Consider the following 22,524-nt stretch of genomic DNA (forward strand, 5'->3'; position numbering starts at 1 on the left):
GGATATCACAAATCAGCGTGATGGAGTTTGTCGTGCGTTGCGCGAGAGAGTCTCGTACATACTGATGCATATATACTGACAATATCTCTCCCCGCCATCTCGATATGCCTTACGACGATCGTGAGATCACGGCGCGACGCGCCCCGTATTTTTGATTCAACGGACTTATCGCGATGCCACGATCGCGATCCGATCAAGAATATCCGACAACGAACGGAATTATGTCGAACACATCGTAACTGGGGCAGTCGCCAGACTGATATCGCATTTCGGATTCCGTATAAATAATTCGTTTTTTTATCCGTTCGCGATATTTTCTCTTCATGAGAGAGAGAGAGAGAGAGAGAGAGATACGGACGGGTAAGATAAAATATTCTTTGAAAATCGTTAGTGATAAAAGCGGATTGTAAAACTGACGGGACGCGACGGTGTTATAAATGGCCGATCGATTTTCTGCTAAAATGGATCTAGGATTGAGAGATATTTCAGGCAGAATGGCGATTTCACCGCTGTACTGCAAACGCTGATAACAAGTCACACGGTAGTCTTGTAAAATTTGAACACAAGGCTATTTCGTCTAACGGTTTTTTCATTAAAAAAAATTGCAAAAATTTACTTGTTATGTCAGTCATTATTTGCATATTGATATTTTTCAAGCTGCAACGAGCATTTTATGGAGGTTAAGAAGCAATAAAGAAACATCAAAGATGGTAAAAACTTTAGGCAACTAAGTAAAACGGAACTTTTTTATTTTCAAACGAGAAAACTTTAAAAAATTAACGGACAAAATTTAACCGAAATTTTAGCAAATACCGCTTAAAAGATGTGGGTGCATTAATTAAATAATACTTTATTTAAGTAAAATATCCGCTTATTCTTATTAAATTTACAAAACATATATAGAACGGTTAAATCCTAAATCTGGCGACCATAAAGCCGACGAGCTCACACGTGAAAATATTGTGCGGCCGTGTGTCGTCTGTCTCTATATATTTTACTTAATTTGATGAGAGAAATCAGACGGTATAACGTTGCACGCTGGCTCAGAGGCAACTCAGAACAATGTCGGACACATCGTGTTCTATGTCATCCCGAGGGACATGACATACGCTGGTACAGGAAGGTGAGAACTCGACGCGCATAGCTGCATCTTTTGGTTAGACGCGGTTCACACTCGCAAGAAGACTCGTCGGTGTTGTGTTAGACTTGGAAACACCATCTAGATATCGTGTATCCCGACACGGTGATCGTAGCTCAGTAAGGACATCGGTGAGAATGTCAGATACGGCGAGACCGATGCTCGTTTGTGCGCGCGAAAAAGTATCGAGCTTGCCGTTCCACGGCACTTTCGACAGCAACTTTATTATTGTCAATGTTTTATGATGCTGGCTTCACAACTCGGAACACTTGAGCAATGGAGCGACTACGTATCGAAAGGAGATCGCTCATCTCGCAACGTATTTTGCTCTCTGTTTTCTCTCTCTAGATATATTATAATAATTTTTATTCGTAGAAAATATGTACGTTGTTTTTAACAGTGTGCTTAAAATTCTTGTAAAATTATTACTAGCGCTTGCTATGATTTTTCATGTATTTGATAAATTAATTTTGAGTTTTATATTTTTTTATTTTTGTTCTTAATGCACTGCGGGTAATTGAAATAGGGAAAATTATTTACTTAAGTAAGTGTATAGAGAGAGAAGCAATTTCCGCGATGTAAAAATTTTTTTCTTCTCTCGAGTTCTTCAGACTCATGTATAATATTTACTAATGTATAATATTTACTAATTAGCAAGTTAGTATTCGCTCGTGTAATCTTTTTGTGGATTTAAGATTACGTGCATTCGCATAACAATGATCTGATTTCATACAGCAACGATCATTTATAACAATCAGGGATGTATTTTTATATGCTTATAAAAGCGTGCAAATGCATCCGTCTGTGCATTACTATAATATACAACCGCGTCAATGGAACAGCCCACGTTGCGCTTCACCAGAAATTGAATTCTCGTATCGACAGTGACGAAGAAAGCGCGTGCTCGCGTCCGCGGTATATATCCCGCCGTCTCAATAACGATCGGCTCTTCAGAACGGTTATATGCGCTGACGACCTCCATTACTTTTCTTACGAGTTTTCTAATTCGTTGCTTTTACATGCAACGCGCGCGTTTCCATTCATTCGCACGCCCGGCGCAAAACGAACTGTCGGTTTATTTATTGCGCTGGCTTCCACGCGATAAACCGTTCTCCGTTTGAATGTAAAGGTATTAACGTACTAGTTGGCGTGCGCACCCTATCAAAGGTGGATTATTGCCTCGGCTAAAAAAAAAAGAGAAACAAAAGTCCATGCATTTGACGGTCCGTTTCGTTGATATTAATACACAACATGTTTCGACGCTTTTATTCAAGAAAAATTGATTCCAAATTGATTAAAGAATTCACAGCTAAAAAAAATAGAATTCCAGAATATCTCTAGCGGAACACTGAACTTTCGCGATCGAGTAAAAGTTTGTAAAAAAATATATTGTCAGAAAGTTATGTGTATATATACAAATTTCAATCTGTTACAATAGGAACTATTGTTGCTCCTTGTTATTGCTAAATTTGGCTGTTGTAAACAAATTAATAAATTTTTATTAAGTCTTATCATAGACTTCAAAATAGATTATTTAGTGTTCGAGATGTACTTCGACAATACAGAAATTTGTTATTTATAAAGAAAAATAAACAGGTAAATAAAATTAAAATAAGTGAATAAAATCATAAAATTGAATTAAATCATTGAATTCGTGATATATTATTTATAAAATAAAAAGCAAATAGTTAACAATGGCAAAAAAATATTCAATATAGAATCAATACCATACGTATTTCGACTTTATATTTCTTTTAAAATAAATTTAAAAAAATTGCAAACATCGACCAATGTATCTTTTCACAACTGGAAAAAGATCGAGTTTGCATTCCACTCATTGATTCATGGAATATTTTTATTTCTCATCGCTAATAAAGTTATAAACTGAAATATACAGACCAAAATAACCAAAATATTACGTTGTTTTATTATTAAAATTAAATATATTTTTAAAAATTGAGCGCAAAAGTATAAAACATTCAAAAATTATTAAAAAAAAGAATTTATTTTTAGTTTAATGCGCAATCAGGATTAAAGTGCGTTCGGTGTGAGGATTTTTACCATAAAACATCAAAAGCGCGATATACTATGTGGCCGGAGATTTGCAGGCTAATTGATCGCGTTTTATGCGCACACGTAGCGTGATCAGCGAGATTCTCCGCGACCCCTCATCCTGATTAAATTTCGTGATTTATCATGCGCGCGGCAGCATCTCATGAGAAAGTGTTCGTATTTGCATAACACTGCGTGTACGGGTCGATACAGAAACACTATCTTCAAACTAGCTACGCTCCGCCTTCGGTGTAAAACGTCGAACGCAAATAAAAGAGATGCCGATGAGAAATAATTTATCTTCAGGCGAAAAAAGAGGGAGATAATATCGCAAATTTGAAAAAAATTCCTAACAAACGCCAGAAACGTCATTCGATTTTCGCCTGACAAATTACTCTCAATTTCAAAATGCTTTTTACAATTCTACTTTGCGTAATTGTTATTTTAAACCGTACCTGTTTTTTTAGGTTGGATTATTGCTAAATAACGGATATAAAAAAGTATTTTATGTATCATAAAATCAAAATGAAAGATTTATGAGAAAAAAGCACTAAAACGTAAAATCCAACTCGTTATATAATTTACAATAAATATCATGATATTACAATCATAAATACAATTGCATTTCGATATATGGAATTATGTGATGGAAATTTGATGATGATTTGATGTGATGGGAATGTAATAGGAATTAATATATATATATAACAGAGTTAAGATCATTAAATTCAGAAATAAATTTTTGCATTGAAAATTCTGTGCAAAAATAAACCGCGTAAAAATCATTTCTACCAAATGTTTCTAGTAAAATCTAGATGAATGATGAGTTACGTAAGTACCTATGCAATGCATTTTGAAACATATTTCTTGCACTACCAGCAATTTCATACATTTGGCGCAAGCACGGTTATTGCTTCTTTTGCGTGATATTTCACACGTAATTTTTTCTTAAAAATAAAAAAATTACTTTATGGCTATGTGCGTACGAAAGTACTAAGACAAACGATATTGTGCAAAATGAGATCATCAATCACATACAATTCCGAAATAACGTTTAATCAATCTTAATAAATTTAAATTTTTCACTTGAATTAAAATGGAAAAGCCATAAAATAAGATAAGTCTAAAATTGAAATTTATTGAAATATGGGTAACGTGAAACTGATTTGCATAGTCTAGTTACGAGATGAAATGCGAAACTTACGATTGCAAGTCGAAAGCTTGTCAGGCGAGATTCGTTATTTTCTGCACGATTGTTCGTTTTTGTTTATTCTTTGCATATGCGCATATCTGCTTCTCCTGGAAAACTTGTCTCATGTAACCTACTTTGAAATTCAATTTTCCTGAAATCTATGCATATCGTATCCTACGCTTACTTGTTTTCGTGCAGCAGCAAAATCATGATATTTATCGATCTTGCTTTACAGTATCTGATGACAAGGCGCGACAACAGACACTTTACTCCATCAATAAACAAAAACAATTAAAGGAAATAAAAAAATTGTAGCGTTAATGTAAACGCTTCGCCCGTTAAATACTTGCCTTGAGCACTATCTTGAGTGCTTCAAGTTTAATTTGCTTTCTCGCCCGGTTGTCAAACCTTAACGAGGGTGTTAAAGCTATCTATTTTCTCGTCCGATCATGTTTACTATCTGCCTTAAAATAGTTTACATAATTAAGGCGCGCGTTGATTTTCGATATTAGAGGGCGAGGTAAATGTTGAAACATATCTTCCGATTAACTATCTTAATAGCAATTATTTTGCTAATAATTGTTGTAATATCCAAACTTATTAATCAGGATAAAAGTTGTACAGGCATTTCGTACATATAGCGGCGATATAATTCGAAAGATACATAACTTACAGCAACTACGCGGCGAAATTCCGCGCCATTCTACGCGAATATCCATCTACATCCACGTCCTTTTGATTTCGCAAAGGCCCGACCGAATAATGCAGCCAATGTCACTCGGAATTTTGGGCAACAACCGTTAACTCTGACGACATCTCTTGTCACCATAGTAACTCCTGATTACGAATCGAGTCCTATAGAAGCTCACAGGACAACGAGAGCGGATCTCGTTTGCTACTAAATATCCCGAGCAACGAGATCATTTTCTCGGTCCGTTCGCAAATTGCCAGGCGAATGCGCCAGAGCGAAGCAAGAATGCCGAGGATGCCATTTCAATTTCAATCCGGATGCAGAGGAACAAATTCGAATTGGTGAAATGTAATTCTATTCGCGGTTGCCTAACGTCTTCTATTGCCAAACCTCATCTATTCACTCGGCAATACGTAAAAGAAACCAAGAATAATTGAAAGTCTTCAATAAAATGGTTTTGTTAAAAACGCAACACATGCGATCCATGTAGGTATGCGTATTCTCTGCCACGCAAAAATCAAACAATACGTTTCACGTCTACATTCATCGGAATTTACACTTTAATAAAATATATCAAGCTTTTGCAAACTACAACTCGCCATGCAAAATCGTGAATATGTATATCGCCGATAAATGTTTAATATCGAAAATCAACTACTACAGCCAAACCTTGTTAATTTCCTGGACTAAATATAATCGACAGAAGGCAGATTGCTAACGGAATCAACGGAACTTGATTCGCACGACACAGTTTCGGCGAGTTGCGAAGCATACTCGAACAATCCCGGAGGATTGCTAAATACCCTAAACTGCATAACTTGTTTACTACTATGCACACCCGAGCTGTGCCTTGGAACTTCCGAAATACTTCTAGACATCACGTTATCTCAGCTGAAGCGCAATATTAATACATATAATATAGCGATGAAAATTTAATCATATCATAATTGTTTTCTTTTTGGCAATACCGAAAACCATTTCACTACTTTCTTACTATTCACTACGTAGTTTTAGAAATAAATTTTACGATTTGATTTCATTACTTGTTGGTATCATATTTATACAAATTTTCAACACAAATGTATTACTCACAAATATCATTGTGACATTTCTAGACGTTCCACTCCATCTCTCTTTTAGCATAAAGAACCGATTTAAATGCGCGAAGTTACACACGCGAAACGGTTACTCGTAATTCATCTATCTAGTTATGGCGTCGTCGACTCAACACGCTAAACAGGCAATATAACTTGGACATGACTATACGTATGCCATCTTATGTGTCCGTGCAATATCCGCGGATTTGAAATACAATCCGCAACTGGGTTTATATGTACATATATATATTAATCGCGGTATAATTGGCGGCGTGTATATATATGCATCGGAAATTATATCACGTATGCGATAATCGAAGATTTAAGCATTCGATTGTTGTTAATATAAACATCAAAATGTTTTAAATAATTATTGCAATAGTTATTACAAATACAGGGATATTTCAAAATTTCAGAGATATTTCAAAATAAAATGAAGAGCTGGAAGCGGTACTTACATTTTTCCTTTTTAATCTGCTTCAAACTCTTCGATTCCTATTCGTTTAAAGAGGACATGTCCTCGTGCGGATCAATAAAACCTCAAATCCATCTAGAATATAATAAAAAAAATGTAATATCAATAAAAAAATTGCATTTCGAATAAACAAAGATTTATATTCTAATAAAATAGAAATATGTAATATAAATTTATTAAAATTTTGAAGATATCCAAGAATTGTGTGAATTTAAGAATTATTATAATACACTAACAACAATAAGTAATTTATTTCAAATTATTTGCTTGAAAAAATATGCTGATTCAAGGAATATATTCAAGTAAATTTATATGTAGAAAAGATATAAAATCTTTGATAACAAAGCGACACGTGTCTATATCAATAATCACATTATGCGTGCTGCTGTGAAGTATTATTAACACACTTGAACTTCGTGCTTTTTAATCAAATTCAGTGCTGCGCTAAATGGGTATAAATAAAAAAGTAAATCAACTTATCCACGTAACGAGAGTAGGTAATTCTATTCTGCCTGACTCATCAAGCGTAAGTGGAAAAATATGTAATTGCATGTCGCTTTTAAGATTAAATGTCTCCCAACACGGTATTCTACGTGGCTTTCGTGCGTCAAAGAGCTTTCCCATCAAAACGTGAAAGCATGCGAAAGCGCGCGCGTGCATGCCCTTGCGTTTCACAGACATTACCGTATTTCACTTACGGCCATGTGAATTTACTCGCGGACACAAAAGTGCGCGAAATCTAGTGGCGGCCTGCGCTGGTGATTATCAGGTCGCCTGCTCAGCGCCGGGTGCTGTAAACCTCCCTTCGCCGACCATTGGCGCGCACTTTCCGCCGCCGCGGCGATGCGGTTTTTCCGTGGCGAGTGCGAGTGCGAGCGCGCGGTACTTTATTTTCCCGTTCAACGACCAGAGGTGCACGTCGCAGAATTAACCACCGATGCTCGGCGGAGCGACAATTTAAAGCGCACACCGGGAGCGCCAGCCGCGCACCAGGACGATCCTATTTTCGGACCGACCAACCGTTCCGTTTTGTCGCTTTAAGCCAATGTACGTGTGTTTTGTTTCCCGCTTCCTTGTACGTTGCCCTCACAAGTTATAGTCCGCGGGATTACTTTGCGGGATGCGAAACAGGACTCGGGTCGCAGGTTTACCGCCGCGAAAGAACCAGCATGATGGATTTAATCGTAGAAACTGTACAATGGGATTAAACAGGTTCCGGTACTTTTCCATTTTATTCAGAGTGTTGGATACACATGAGGAGAAATATAATGTGACCTCTTCACCATAAAAGATCTTCCTTTAAAATATTATATTAAAATCCCTCAGATTGTGATAAAAGCGTCCAACTCTCTGCGGCGAGATGAAAATCGAAGACATCGAGTGGAAAGGTACAAATCGTCATCAATGTATTATCAATTAGTGATCGCGATCGCCGTTTACAAACTATTCGGTCTTCGCAGGATGACAGGATCAGTGAAGGTTCAGTTACGTTGCTAATGCGTCTTTAAACGTCATAGCTTCATCTCAGCCGTATAAACTCCCGAGCTCGGAAGCTTTACAGGTTAATCCGCTAAGCCGGCCAACGGTTGGCTACTTAGAACGCGACCCACATGACCAGTAATCTGCTCGGAAAGCCTTCATGCAAATCTGTGTGCGGATATAAGGCCTTACATACACGTACGTTGCATATATATACGACACACCACTACGTTATACCACTGCGTTAGCATTATCGTTAGCACGCTTCCGTTGTCTCGAATCTAATCGCATTAATTTATCTTTTCTACAAGTTAACGCGATTGCATTAACGGTTGCCTGATCCTCTATAATCTAATTTTAGAAGGAACATTCTGTTTAATATGTATCAAACGTATTCCCATTTCACCATTAAGAGCACCCGTTGCTTGTAATTTTAATGACGGTTACGCGAGAGTTATTCCGTACAATTTTTAAGAAAATATACGCCGTGAATATAAAATACTATGCATTCGCGCTTTTTTCGGTTCTTGTACTTTTACGGACCGTTGCGATTTAGTTTCGGAAACATAAAAGTCGGGAGAACAAAGTGGAAACGCTAATTATTCTTAATAAGTAAAGCAATTTCTCGTCCGAAGAAAGCTAACTTTGCCCGTAGAAAGTTCAAGGCGTGTTCGATGTTGGTGTGCGAAAAAGCTCAAGAGGAGCAATAAAATAAATTGAGGTTGAGCATACTTAGCATTCTCCAACGCGAAGCACGCTATTAATAATTACACTTCTTCGCTCGAAAATAGCGCAAACTACAACGCGCCGCGGTAGCGGAAAGTTCGCTGATAATTCGGTAAACCTCTTCTTCTATAAAGTCGAAGGACGATAAGTTCGTTCTCAGGATGAGTAGCTGGATGATGCCGTATGGTGCCGTAAGCAGCGATAATCCCCTTACATCGTGTAAAGCCTCGCGTACCTACCTCGAACGATCCATTGGACTTAGTAAATCTTCTAAGTAATGCAACGCGAGCTTAAAGCTCATATCGCTTTATTTCAGGCGTCGAGTCTTCGCGTGAATTATCAGTGTGTATCAATCGATCTTGATGTATCGAAGATTTATCAGATTCGAGTTTGTTTCTATTTTTGCAAAATGATCGATTAGCTCGAAATTTCGTATATTTGCGTTATAAGAGTAATTAGAATTCGGAATCGGATGTTACAAGAATATCCTAAGATACTTCTTGTTTTAAGTTTTGACGTGAATCCGCTTGCTGAACTTTCGGCAAGTCATAAATCTTGTGCGTCGCCAAGAATGATGCATTTTGTCTACCTTCGCAGCGTAAATGCAAGGTCTCTTGAAGTTTCCGGCCAATCGATCGAATGGCATTAGGGGCAGCTCGCGGCAAGTAAGTTCGACAAGCGAGTAAATGAACTTACATAATGCCTAAAACTTGCAATAACTGAAATATACTTTTCTACGTCATTAGATGTGCCAGTCATGTGCAAGTTCCACCATATTTTCCTCCAGCAAACTCATTTTTGGGTTGGAAGTTAATAATTTTGATGTATCTTTTTCTTCGTTCTACAATACCGCGAAAAAAGCTAGTGACTTCAAAGCCATTCCAGAGTATACAAAAAGCTCTTTACCGAGGTCGCTTTTTCGCACGCAATATTCTGCACTCCACAGCAATCAACAAGTATCAACGAGACCGTCGAATCTGAATTCTATAAATTTAATTTTGCTGAGAAAGAAAGAAGAACAGTAATCGTAAATGAACTTTAACCCTTGATAATCATTACACGTTATATACATATAAATCGTTTTCTCAAATTTATCGACAAACAGAATAAAAATTTATTCTGCAATTCTAATATGTAACATAAGTTCCTAGTAAATCAATGCAAAATAACGATAACACGCAGTCGCGGCAAATAACCAATAACCGTACTATTATTTTTGCTACATTATGTATTTGAAAATTGTGTTTTCCATCACCGGAAAAAATGTTCCCAATCTTGCGACATGCGACGCGTGAATATTCACAACGCAGGGTACATAGGATATATTCCTAGGTAAAGAGTTAAAGTCGCTCTTTCAAGTAGCATTCAGCAGGAAACTACATCGGGCGCGTCGCGTCGGAATAGTCGGCGCTCTTTTCACTCGTTTCATTGGCCGTTTCCATTCGATTTTCGCGGAATTCCATTCGCGCGGCTCCTATTTTTCTTTCCTCTTTGTCTTTTTCTTTTTTATTTATTCCTTTTTCTCGGCCATTTTGCAATCTGCAATAAGGTACTTTTGACACGCACGCTAAAGCCGAGTCGACCGCGTAAAAACCTATGAGAAACTTGGGCGCAAAATATCGAGTTTAATTTAACAAACTCGATCAATCCGACAAACGAAGTGGGCACGCAGAATGTGTCGTTAACGTTTGTAACCCGTATACGTGTTTTCGTGTTCTTTTTTCTCTTTTTTTTTTGTTGTAGGTAACCATCGTGCGATTCATCGAATCGTGAAACATTTGCGTCCATTTTCATTTGTTTTCAGCTGTCTAACGGTGCGCGATTTTTCGCAGTTTTAAAATGCAATTTTTAAAATAACTCCTGAAAATATAATTCAATATGAAAATATATCTTTTAATACAAAAATCGACGCTGCGCGAATAAAAACAGAATCTTTGCACGAGTTGGGATATTTTTCATAACGCAATGGAGTTTTTCATCTTGCTTTCAAATGCATTTTTTTCTCAAATAATGATTTGAAAATCTTGCTTTCCAAGCGTGAATAAAATCGCAGTTTATTACGATGGTCATATTTTTTTCCATTGCCAAGCTGAAAGCGGAACTGTTTCATGCAAAAATATGAGAATAATATCGCGACGGACTTCGAGATCAATTCGCGAATTGTTCGCGCTTCGGTCACACGCTATCAAATTTGAATAATCAAATGGATCGCGTGGCGACGCAAGTGATTTGCCATACACGATAATCGATACCGTAACTCCCACGCGAATATCGCTTACACAATGGTATGCATCGAACAGCATCCTTTTTACATATTAACGAACGAGAAAAAGTGGAACTTCCATTAGCGGTGGAATCGATAGGTCGTAAAAAATTCGTTACGTTTACACTCGCGCGCGCGCGTAAATTCACGCTCTTCGCGATTCCGCCTGTTTTCGCGTACCGCAGATTCTGGTTTAATGCGTCGGTATGTGATGTGTAGGCCAATCGGGTCGCGCCAAGCCGAGCCGAACCGATCCGTTTGTCTACTGCTACGCTGGCGTGCAGCATTTCGTCGCAATCAACCGCGGCGCGCGTAAACGTAAACGCGTCAACATCGACGCATCGATCGTAAAGTGAGGAACTGCAGTGCCTGCATTTATTGCCGGCGACGACAGCGTACGACCATTCGCAGCCGTCGAATGTGTACACCATCATAGTGTCGTACGGAGCGACCGATCGATGCACCTTCGAGGCGCAAGTTATATCCGCGCTGAAACTTCTTCCCCGCAAATTCTGCCGCTGCACGGCATCACTGTGATATCCGCAAAATGTGTATTTTTTAGACAGGCAGACAAAATGTAATTTTTATCTCTCTATTTTTTATAATTTCACTGTAAGAGCAAAATGAAAAAATCTAAATGAATAAAATGATTGTAAAAAAATCCGTTATCACATATTATCGCGCTTTTATCAAACGCTACGATACGGAAAATCTCGTTGAACCGTTCTGCTATCGATCAAACCACGCCGATCGTGTGCGCTGTAAACGCAATCGAAAAATATCAGGGGAGACGCGGAGAAATAAAGTTGCGCAGTTTATGATGGTTGTCGCAAACGAATATCTCGTTTTCATTGTGGAGTATTTTCAACGGGAATATGCACCGTGCACCGATTTATTTTCGGCGAATTTCGACGAAAAGTTTCGACAGATTTCCACCGGGCTTTATCATGTTACATCCACTGTATCTGTTAATAAGTTGAGCAACGTCATAAGAGAATTGTTGTTTTAGCTTATATAATATAATTTTTTTCCAAGTGTTTATAGATTACACGATTACACGAACAATTATGTATACAATAGCTTGAAATATCACTTAATTGAAGCGTTAAGAGAGTTTTCTAAATTAATTTATTGCTGGTAAGACACATTAATGACTGCATTCAATTGGATCTCGCGAGCAAGAACTTTGGAATACTCTGCATTTTGTGCCGTGATAGGTGTCGTATGACTTGCGCGGCACCGTCGTAACAGATGAGTGTCGCAAGCGTCGTTGTGATGCTATGAACACGAAAGCGTTTCGAGGCGATACGTTGCAGACACACCACTCTGATTAAGCGCAGAGGCGTACACTAACCGAGACATTGAAGTGATTTAAGATTACGCACTAATGAGATTGCTCCGCGCGGATGCCACCGAGAGCGTGCTCACTTGCTCCGGTGGGATTTCAGATATTAATTTATATTTATTTTCATTAGTTTAGATCAAGTTGCGTCGCACCGCTAATTTTCATCTGAAATTCTATTCACTTTGGCGGACGGAAACGTCCTTTTCATTTCCAATTTGCTGATTAAATTTGCGCGCGTTTCGTCTGCGATCCGACGAAACGTAAAATTAGCCACTGTAATTGCGGTTCGCGCACAATATTTAGCAGACTAGAACTCGCCTGACTTCCGCCATAATCTTTGGCAGATGAATTTCACAAAGGATTATTCATCGAAGCGCCTCGCGTTACTCCGTTAACTTTCCCGAGCGCTCCTCCCCGGGATAAATACACTTCGATTTTCAACCGGAATTTTTATAAGCTAAAACAAACGTACTCTGGTAACGTAGACCGCCGACGATGGATATTTTTTTCCATATTATACTTTCAAGTTACACGATTTCCATATGAGAGAGCCGTCGAGTTTACGCCCGGATTGCAGCGGCATGACGACCCCGCCAGCAATAAAACGAGACCCTCTCGTTGCCTACATAATTTATCCGATGCTGTGCAAGGACTCCTAATATTCATTCCGTATGCGACAGCCATTGTTCTTCGTTATGCGGAATCAATTTAACGCGCCGCTCGAAGATCGAGCATCGCGCGGCCTCTCGCCGGCTAATTATTTATCGATCGATCTACGAGAACGCGAAGCAATGCGCCCGTTGTCTATCGAGAAACGAGATATTTCAATAAACGTCTCGCTAAAACGCTATAAAGCTATAAATATTGTAAGAATTCACGTTTCGATTATTTCCAAGTCGCTTTCCTTCTAGTTAATCGGAAAAAGATATTTGTATCGATGTCAAAACCCGACCAAACTTTGTGACGAATGAAGAGAAGGAATGGTGTGTACAAGTCTTTTCCGCGAGAACGAATCGCTCTCATTGTTAATGTGAAATATCGCACGAGTATTTTTTCACGTTGAAATGTCAAACGATTGAGCACGCTGCCAAGGTAGCTTTTTGTGTGCGCAAAGCGGGAATAAGAGGAGACAAAATAATACATCAGGCCGACTAGACGCGACAGCTCAATGTCTTTGTATTCAAATCCTGCTTGGCCCCCGTTCTCGTATTCACAACCCTCTTTTCTCTTTCACCAGCCACTCTCGACCTACTCGTCCTATATACATTTCCTATAGAATGCGTACATAGCTAATGCGATCACGCATCCATCATCTTGTCATCCGACAGCGTGTATGCGTCTATCGACAAGCCAGTTAAAAAGTGATTAAGAAATTTTAGCTTTAGACAGTTGGTTACAAGAGATTTCACGGAAGAAAATCTCTCGTTTAATAAATATAAAAAAAAATCAATTTAATAATAATTGCGCGATCTTTCATTTAAAATTCTTTCAACTTTTTTCCCCCATTCTGATCCGCGAAGAAAATGATCAATTAAGCTATGTTTTGCTAATATCAATGTTTCAATGAATCGCACTGTTTTAACGGTCGACACAATCGCTGTATTAATGATTATTTAGAATGTACAATGTGATGGAGATTGCATAAAGAAATTTCGCCTACAGGACAACTTGAAATGTCCGTTCGAGTTATGTCATAGGCCGTTACGGCCCATTTGCTACTCTAATTCCCTGGAGATTAATCTGAGCGTAACGAACGTATGAACCGCCCCGCACACTTGAGGTTTGGCATAATCGATATTAGCAATTTCGACGGGCCACATCCTAATCTCCAGCCCATTACTTCTCCATCAACGTCGGGTGCTTAACCCTTAAAGAGGCATCTCTAGTCCTCGCAGACAGAACTCAACCAGATATTCCGCCTAACTTCCCCGGGGAAATAACTTCGCTCGCGCCCGACGAATCGATGTATTTGTTGAAATGACAAGTCGAAGACATTTCGACGTGGCATTTTATTTCTCAAACTGGCAGTCAATGAATAATCGACATTTTCTGTTCTCTGTTCTCCCCAGATATCATCGCGCCTCTCCTACGTCGTCACGTCAAGAACGAGCCTCCTGGCGTCGACGGGTCGGACGAAGAGTATCGAGTGTATCGCTGCGAGTGGTTAAACGTGCAGAAGAGTAGGCGAGAGCGCAGCGGCGGCACGTGAGACGAGTGTCGTCGCTCCGAGACACTTGTTGCACACCGGCCGTCCCTTAAAGAGGGTTTGCTGTCGGCGTCGATATCGGGCCACGGGCGTTCATCGGTCGCGTGGGAAAGACACGGACTCCGTGGTTGTACGTCGTCGGTGCCGCGGTAAGCGCGAGGAGTGCGGGAACGCGTCCACGCCGGACGACGCGCCATCGGTTCGAGCGTAGCCGCCGCGGCATGTCGCTCGACGGGACGGTCGCGGATGACCGCGTGGCGAGCGACGCGTGCCTCGTATTACATCCGTCGATCGTCGTACGCGAGGAAGAACGCGCGGGCGCCGCCGTCCCGATCGCGACGCTCGGTGGCCGTTAGCGTGTCGGTGGTAGCGATCGACGCCGAAAGCGACGACGTGCTCGACAGGCGTCGCGTAGCATGCCGTCGATCGTCGCGCGACGACGACGTCGTATTCCTTCTCAATTGGTCGGCCGTCATCACTGCTCTTCACGTCGGTGCGCGCGAACGCTCGATCGGCACGAATAATAATTATAATCGGTGACGCGACAAGCCGGAGACGCGAGAGTAGTTCGGCAGCAGAGGGCACGCAGACGCGTAACTCGAGGCTCGCTGAATCGGTATTGTACCGAGGATCGAGAGAGAGAGAGAAAGAGAGAGAGAGGGAGAAAGAGAGAGAAAGAGAGAGCGATCATGTGCCACGCTCGGTGACATCGGTCGCGTTTGTGCGCGGCGTTACCGTTGGCGGTATAACGTAGTCAGCGGAGAGAGCAGAGCTACCACTGCGGGGCAACTATCACCACGTGGTAAGTTAGCAGTCGAGTATCATCGACTTTCCCTCTTTTATCGCGACAATCCGGCTTATCGGTTCCTATTGTGAAGGGATGTGCGCCGGAGGTCGAAGACCTTTAACATCTAGACTTTAACCCTCGTAATCTCTCGAAACCTTAAAAATCATCATTGCATTTTGTTCCCATCTACAAGTATCGCAGAGCGTAAAAGTATCGCTGATCGGTTAACACGTTGAAATAGACACTTGGAAGAATTTCTTTTATTTGTTATAAAAAAACTTAGCAAACGATTTTTTATTTTTTGCTGTGTGACTATTACACGTTACTTTGTCTATTTAGAAAATTCTTTCAACATGCTTTATGCTTTTTTCTTTCTTCTTTTCGCTAAGGTGCGATGTACGGGCTAGAAATAAAAAAAAAAAAAAAACAGTCTATCATATCGAAAGTTATCGTTCTTCAAAGCACAGCGCTTCAAAATCGATAAAGCGAAAAGGTAGAGACTAAAGGAGATATATGCGTCAGACCGATCATTTATCATGTCCGTCGGAACTAAAATAACTAAATTTTTATCACGTGCGAGCCGAATGCGAAGCCTCAGGCAAATTGGTAAATTTCAATTTTATGGATGATTTGTCCGTCAGAAGCATCACTTATATCTTCGATGCAGCAAGAGATAGCTTTTCACATAGTTAGCCGAAATCCTTCAGTGGTTGGAATTATTAACCGTCGCTTATCGACAGATTTCCAATTAGTACAGCGATTAGAACACAGTAAGCTCCATTGCTGTTGCAGTTAAGTTCTGTCCGCCGATTGCTTGGTATAAATTCACCAATCTTATCGCTTTTAGAAAGCTTCCGGTGTAAAAATTATCTACGTAGCATAAAGAAAACTGGCACTCGAAAGAGACCGTACAAATGTTGAAAATGATCAAAAACTCAATTTTAATGAAATATTGTATACTTAATAATTTATATTTCATTATCACGCGTGATAGATGTAATAAAAATCATTTATGCAGCATTTGACAAAGATAAAATACCGTAAACATTCACGTTGATAATTGGCGAGAAATGCAATATAAATTTTGAAAATAAGAAGAAAATAGAAGAAGAATAGGAAAAATGTGGAAAATTCAAAAACAACCTGTTAGTATAGCTCGATACTTGAAATGCAAAGGTGTCTTTGGCAATGTCACTTTTATCTCGCCTTCATTAGCAGACGAAACTTGCGCAAGCAATCTGATATCGCCGCAGTGGGCAACTAACAGCGAATCCGCACGTACAATTTGCAGGTGGATATCCCCGGGCGTGTAACCGGGCGGTTTCGGCCAGAACAAAAGGAAACGTAGACCGGAAGGCTGGATCACCTCCGTGGAATGTCTTCGGGCGCCAAGCGACTGGTGCAGTCGCTTAGGGGCCGGAGCGGGGGGAGGGGCGCCGGCGGCGGTCGTTCCGACGCCGGTGCCGGGGACGACAGCGGCGTCGGCGGCGGCGGCGGGGCCAGCACCAGCGCGACGAGACTGTGCCACTACGACAGTGGCCACGAGCTCGATGAGATCTCGGTGATCGGGGCTAACGTGAGGAGCGAGGGGCTGACGACGCCCACCACACCGTGCCACTGCAGGAGCATCAAATACGGCAGCGGACAAACGCTTTGCAGCATCCCCGGATTACCTGCACCCACCGCATCCGCGCACAGAGCACAGTCCGGTGAGTACGATCGCTATCTCTTTAACGTGTTACATCGCCGGCAACCCACGGCTGCTCACGGCAACCGGTGAACTTTGTTTCGGGAATGGATCGCGTGCCGTTTCGCAAGGTGCACGTACATGCGGTCTGACAATTCGACTGCACCGACACAAGGTATTCCTATTCTAACTGCGAAATTAACTTTTCGCGGGGATACTCTTCTTATCGAACGTGTTTTCTCTTGATTTTTTTTTAAATAACAATCAAATATTAAATAAAAATATATGAAGATATATTAATCAAATTTATAATAATTTTCTTGGTCAACAGAAAACATTGTTGATAAATTAGCAAACACTTATAACTGAAAATAAGATCGTAATTTTTTTTCTATTAATTAACTGCAGAATAAAATTTATAATTCGAATATAATTCATCTAATTCAATATTACGTTTTTCAATGTAGAATGGAACAAAATGGAAACTGCGGATTTGGAAACTATTCAGCATTAACACTGTAACTCCGACTTTAATACAATAACTGCAATGGAGGATTTGCATTCTAACTTGGATAAAATCCAAACTTGTAAATTTTATCGTTTTTAGAGCTTACTTGATTAATGCATTCCTATCCGCTTTTTTGAAATATTTCCGCTTTCTTTTCACATCTTGATAGCAACATCTCTAGTTATCAAAGAAAAGTACAGAAATGTATGCGTACGCACTACTGTGTCTTTATCATGCTTATCTTGATTTCTATTTCCAAACGGAACAAAAGAAATGTCAATAACATCGTAATATATCGCCAAAAAATATATATCATTGATTAAAGGATCAAATCGAGTTGAATGGATCGTATTTCAAAATTTTTCAAAAGTGCACGCGAGATTTATAAGCTGACCTCCTATTCCGTATAACTCGAGATTTTATTCCCAAAGTCATACGAAACATGAGTTTGAGGATAACGTCTAAAGTTATGCGAACAGACTATGATATAAAGCTATCCGTTTTTGATTCAACGAGTTGGATCGCTTCTAGTCGCAATCGGTCGCCGGTCGCAAGCGAAAAGTTATGTAACGGCGCGCGTTGCAAACGTAAGCAGCAAAAAATAAACTAGATAAACGGAGCAGAAAAGCCGTTAATTTTTATTACCGTTCGCAATACTTTCTAGCGCATCTTCGGACAATCGCAAAAGTCGTTGATTCGTACACGGCACACTCGCGTGCGCATCCTCGACCACTGCAATGCAATCTGCATCCGCGCGACGCAGTATTTATTGATACGACGCAAAACGTGTCTCACGATGTTTCGTTAGCGCATAAACCAGGCCGGATTTCTCGTGCAAAGCGCAGCTTTCCTGCTTTTCAATCTCGGCGCGTAGCTTATTACGCTCCATAAGCAACCATAAATTCTCGTTCGCGTCTCTAAAGAAGACGCGGGGTTTTCACTTTAGGAACGCGCATCCGCTTTATACCCATCCTCGCGAGCGCTTTCTTAATCTTTCCGTTTTGCGAAAAGCAGCACGCCGACTGAGCGCTTTCCTCGAGCGTTTTCTAACAGACGAGTGCGAACCTCTCCCCGCATTTCTCCGGCGGTCTTTATCGCGACCACACGTCTCCAATTCCTGTCGGCAGGAGATCGTACGGCGACTCTCACATAAACGATAACTACGTCTCAACTGTGACAGTACTCTTTATCCCCTGACATCCATAAAAGGGCAAAACGCCGGTCGTGTTATCTGGCACGAAATTGCGTCTCTTGATCATGGGATATGCTCAAGTATTAAATGGCAAATATACTGACTTTCCTGTTCTATTATTGCGAAACTATGTTCAAAACGAACTAGATATTTATCAAAGCGCAGCATGGGGAAGCCTTGATAAGGCATGGTCCCTCAGCGCGACTCCGTTTCAACTATATTAATCTTTTCTACTTGCTACGTGCACGCGAGTCTCTGTATTTCATATTTCGATTGCGCGATCCTTCATAATTGTCAACTGATATTTACTAAACATTGAGTACCTCAATCAAGCTAAATGCAGAAATAAAAAAGTTTTTATTGTGTAATTAAAATATTGTAAAAATAGAAGAAACGAAGCGTATTGCAAATATCCGCGCACAAAAGAAATACGTATATTTTAAAGAAAAATTTAAAAATTAGTAGGTAATTGCGATGTGACATAAACGCAAAAAATTAATTATAAAAGATTGTATATATATTTGCTGTTTTATCCCGTCCGTCAGTGTAAAGAGCGAAAAATTTTGTATTAAACATATCTTTAGAATCTTAAAACTTCGTAATACGAGCTTAGTAGAGCGGAAAATGCTTCAGGCCTTTAATCTTACGACACAGCCTGGTTTTCGATCAACTTTGGCGCCATTAGCGGGAATAGCGGCTTACGAGGGTTTCTACAACGTGCACTTTGATTTACTTAAAGCACCTAAAAATACGGAAGCTGTAATTCGAAATTCGATATTGACGCTTGGACCGTGAGATTAAAATGCAAGTTTGATAGTGTCGAAGATCGCTAAAAATATTAACGTTGAACGCAGCTATTATCTGGGAAGCATGATATTACGAAAGGAAGAAGCGGTTACTCTCGTATCCTTGCAGGATATATTGCGGAGAACCAATATAAAATTAAGATCGCCGTTAAACGGCATGACAATACGTGATTATCGGCGACGCAAACTTTGAACATGGTTTGATCGCAGTGAACTTTCACGCAATATCGCCGCGATCGTAAACGCGCAGAAAATCTTCACCTTCCCTCGCATCTCGCTACGCCATTGATAATACGGAGGATGGAACGGAGGATGATAATACTAATCCGCTAATCGACAGTCGGCCCTGGCATGGGTAGCAATGTCGATGGTATCGCTGAAAATTTACGAGCAACGGATTTCGATAATGGCCGATCCGATTCGCAGACATCTCCATTCTCTTGACCTAATTACGATACGCGAGAGATCGATAAAAACCGCTATTGGGAAGAAGTACTTTTCCGACGGCCTTTTGTTAAGCGAAACCTCACGAGCAGATCATGCAAGTTAAAACACGAGAAGCTCGGCTCCGATACTGCCCGCTGACGGAAACGTGTATTTGAAATTATCATAATGAATGTTTCAAGTTAAAGTGTCGATCGCGAAGAGCTCAAGTATCTCTATATGTCGATATAGAGCCGATATCGTAATATTTCAACGAGAATGGGATCAGATAGGAGAGGATTGAAGATCCGATCCATTAGTTTTAGCTTTAGAGAGATGTCTCCATCACATCTGCTTGAAAAATCTTGTTAAAAAGTCTTTATAATGTCTCACTTGTCAAACGATAATTTTAAATTCGGTTTACATATTTTATAATCGACCTTCTCGATAAAATAATTCTAAATCGGTTATATTTAATTTTGTAAAATATTAATATGTAACATTCAAGATACCGATTTTCTTAAATAAATGGTTTTTATATTGTAATATTGTTATCATTCCTCTTTATCTTTTTACTCCTTCTTTCTCTAACAACATAAATTTCATTAGATGCTTGCTTTGAAGTGCGTCGATTTTTTTAGTAAACAGTGCACTTTGCTAAATATATTTATAATAAGTTAAACATATTGTATTATTACTATTTTTAAACAAGCCTTAAAACTTTTAATCAAGATAAGAATAATTCCAAGAAAAATGATCTCTGAAGAAGAACAGCACTCGTTTGATCGAAACGTCAAAGCGATAGACAGCGTAATCTTCAACGTCACTATATAATTCCCCCTTTTTTTCCTCCCATAAAACTATAAAATGATAAGGGATAGAAAGTTCACTAACGGAAGGTTGATTAACTGAAAAGTTGTCGGCGCAACTCGCGCTGCAACAGCGCGATACACCCCCTCTGTCAAGGTCCGCGACAGCTTTTTTACCCCATCCGCTAACTTTTCCCGCTCTGTCGAGTCCGCAAAATGTCGTTTAGATTGTGTGTTGCTCGCGATACTGCGACTCGTGTCCGAAAATTTCGCCACTAGCAACAAAAACGGGTAACTCCGATCGCGGAAATTTGCGTTGTCGACTACCGCCGGCGCGAAAAAAGAAGCGAGTACACGAAGACGTTACTTTCGTCCGTGCTCGAACGGGGAATTCGGTCGAATGCATGCACACACGGCCGCCGTGCACATACGCGCGTTTACTCGCGCGAGAATCGCGCCGGTAACAACTCTCTCTCAGCGAAGCGGAGTTATGTGTTTGCGACGTGTCTAGCGGCAAATAGGCGAGCAAGTTTAGACTCGTTCCGATGCAGTTTCGCAGAAACACGAACGGCATTGTGTCGGCGACGTTAAGCCGTCCCCACATGCGGATATTGCTGCTCGCTTCGCGGTTGGCCGCTTCGCCGCCGAGACGGCTGTCGTTTCGCTAGATACACACACGCTGAAGAAGAATAGTAAATTCAATCCAACAATTTCCGGCAGGCTGGAAGATTTAAATTCTGCGGTTTAGGACGCGAAAGTTGTATTATAGCAATTTGAACTCCGATAGTTCGTCACAAAATCGTATTATGCCAAGCTTACGATATTTTATCTCTTTAAAAATGTTGCACTATCGCAAAGAATTTAATTGTATTATATTTTACTCGTGCACACACAGCGGACAAAAAACAACTAAACGTACTAGTGTCATGGCGAGTAGATTACAGTGTCTCGTTGCAAATGCTCTTCCACAAGTTTCTCTGCTACGTAGAAAATTACGGAAAGTGGATGTAAACATCGCGCATGTTTTTGCGAAACCTGATAAAACAGGTATATAGCGGAATACGTTTTCGTTATCACATACTTTTGTTACGTACATACTGCAGCACTATGACTTTTCGTTCCGGTAAAACAGCGAGTTTAAGCTGATTCTCTATGGACGCGCTATCGAAAAAAAGTGTAGTTTACGCGTCTGAATGTATATACATAATACAATGCGCCTCGCGAGAATTACCGCTGCGCGATCCTGATAAGAGGAAAGAACACTTCTCCCTGCAATTTGCTTCCAGATGCTAGACGCTGTTTATTACTTAACTACTAACTGTTGCCGGGAGAATTGCAGAAAACGTGCGACACTGTTAACACATTCGTATAAATGATAGCGTTATATATCTAGCTCTTTGTGCTCACAAGTTCTAATATTTTCTACATCGTAATCTTCTGCGGAAGAATTATATTTACCTACTTAAAAATAAATCGCAAGCACAACTACATAAAAATATTTCACTACAAAGGGTTATTATTATTTTGAAAATTATTTAAGTTAATATTATGTCAGTAAAACTTAACGAAGAGTGCACATATACAAGTATATGCATATTTTTATACATCTTTAATTCTACTATATTAGTCTTTAACGTTATTTTCCGTT

At 40.0% G+C, this 22,524-nt stretch overlaps 1 protein-coding gene and 1 long non-coding RNA gene across 10 annotated transcripts in view; one reads left to right on the forward strand and one right to left on the reverse strand.

The window, feature by feature from the left end:
* LOC105678710 (cyclic nucleotide-gated channel alpha-3) overlaps positions 1–22,524 on the forward strand; it is a 159,970-nt gene that overhangs the window by 19,167 nt on the left and 118,279 nt on the right. For all 9 annotated transcript variants that reach the window (XR_010888386.1, XR_010888393.1, XR_010888390.1 and 6 more), the window contains exons 2-3: positions 14,528–15,466; positions 16,743–17,160. Coding sequence is in view for 1 of the 9 variants with exons in the window: in XM_067348954.1 (XP_067205055.1) it covers positions 16,827–17,160 (334 nt within the window). In the remaining 8 variants the exon portion in view is untranslated. The remainder of the gene's footprint in view (positions 1–14,527; positions 15,467–16,742; positions 17,161–22,524) is intronic.
* The window catches only part of LOC105678718 (uncharacterized), a 40,551-nt gene continuing 24,658 nt past the window's right edge, over positions 6,632–22,524 (reverse strand). Inside the window, exon 3 of the long non-coding RNA XR_001101735.2 lies at positions 6,632–6,720. This is a non-coding gene — a long non-coding RNA (uncharacterized lncRNA). The remainder of the gene's footprint in view (positions 6,721–22,524) is intronic.

The sequence above is a fragment of the Linepithema humile genome, chromosome 2, assembly GCF_040581485.1.
Source record: "Linepithema humile isolate Giens D197 chromosome 2, Lhum_UNIL_v1.0, whole genome shotgun sequence".
Classification (NCBI taxonomy): Eukaryota; Metazoa; Arthropoda; class Insecta; order Hymenoptera; family Formicidae; genus Linepithema; species Linepithema humile.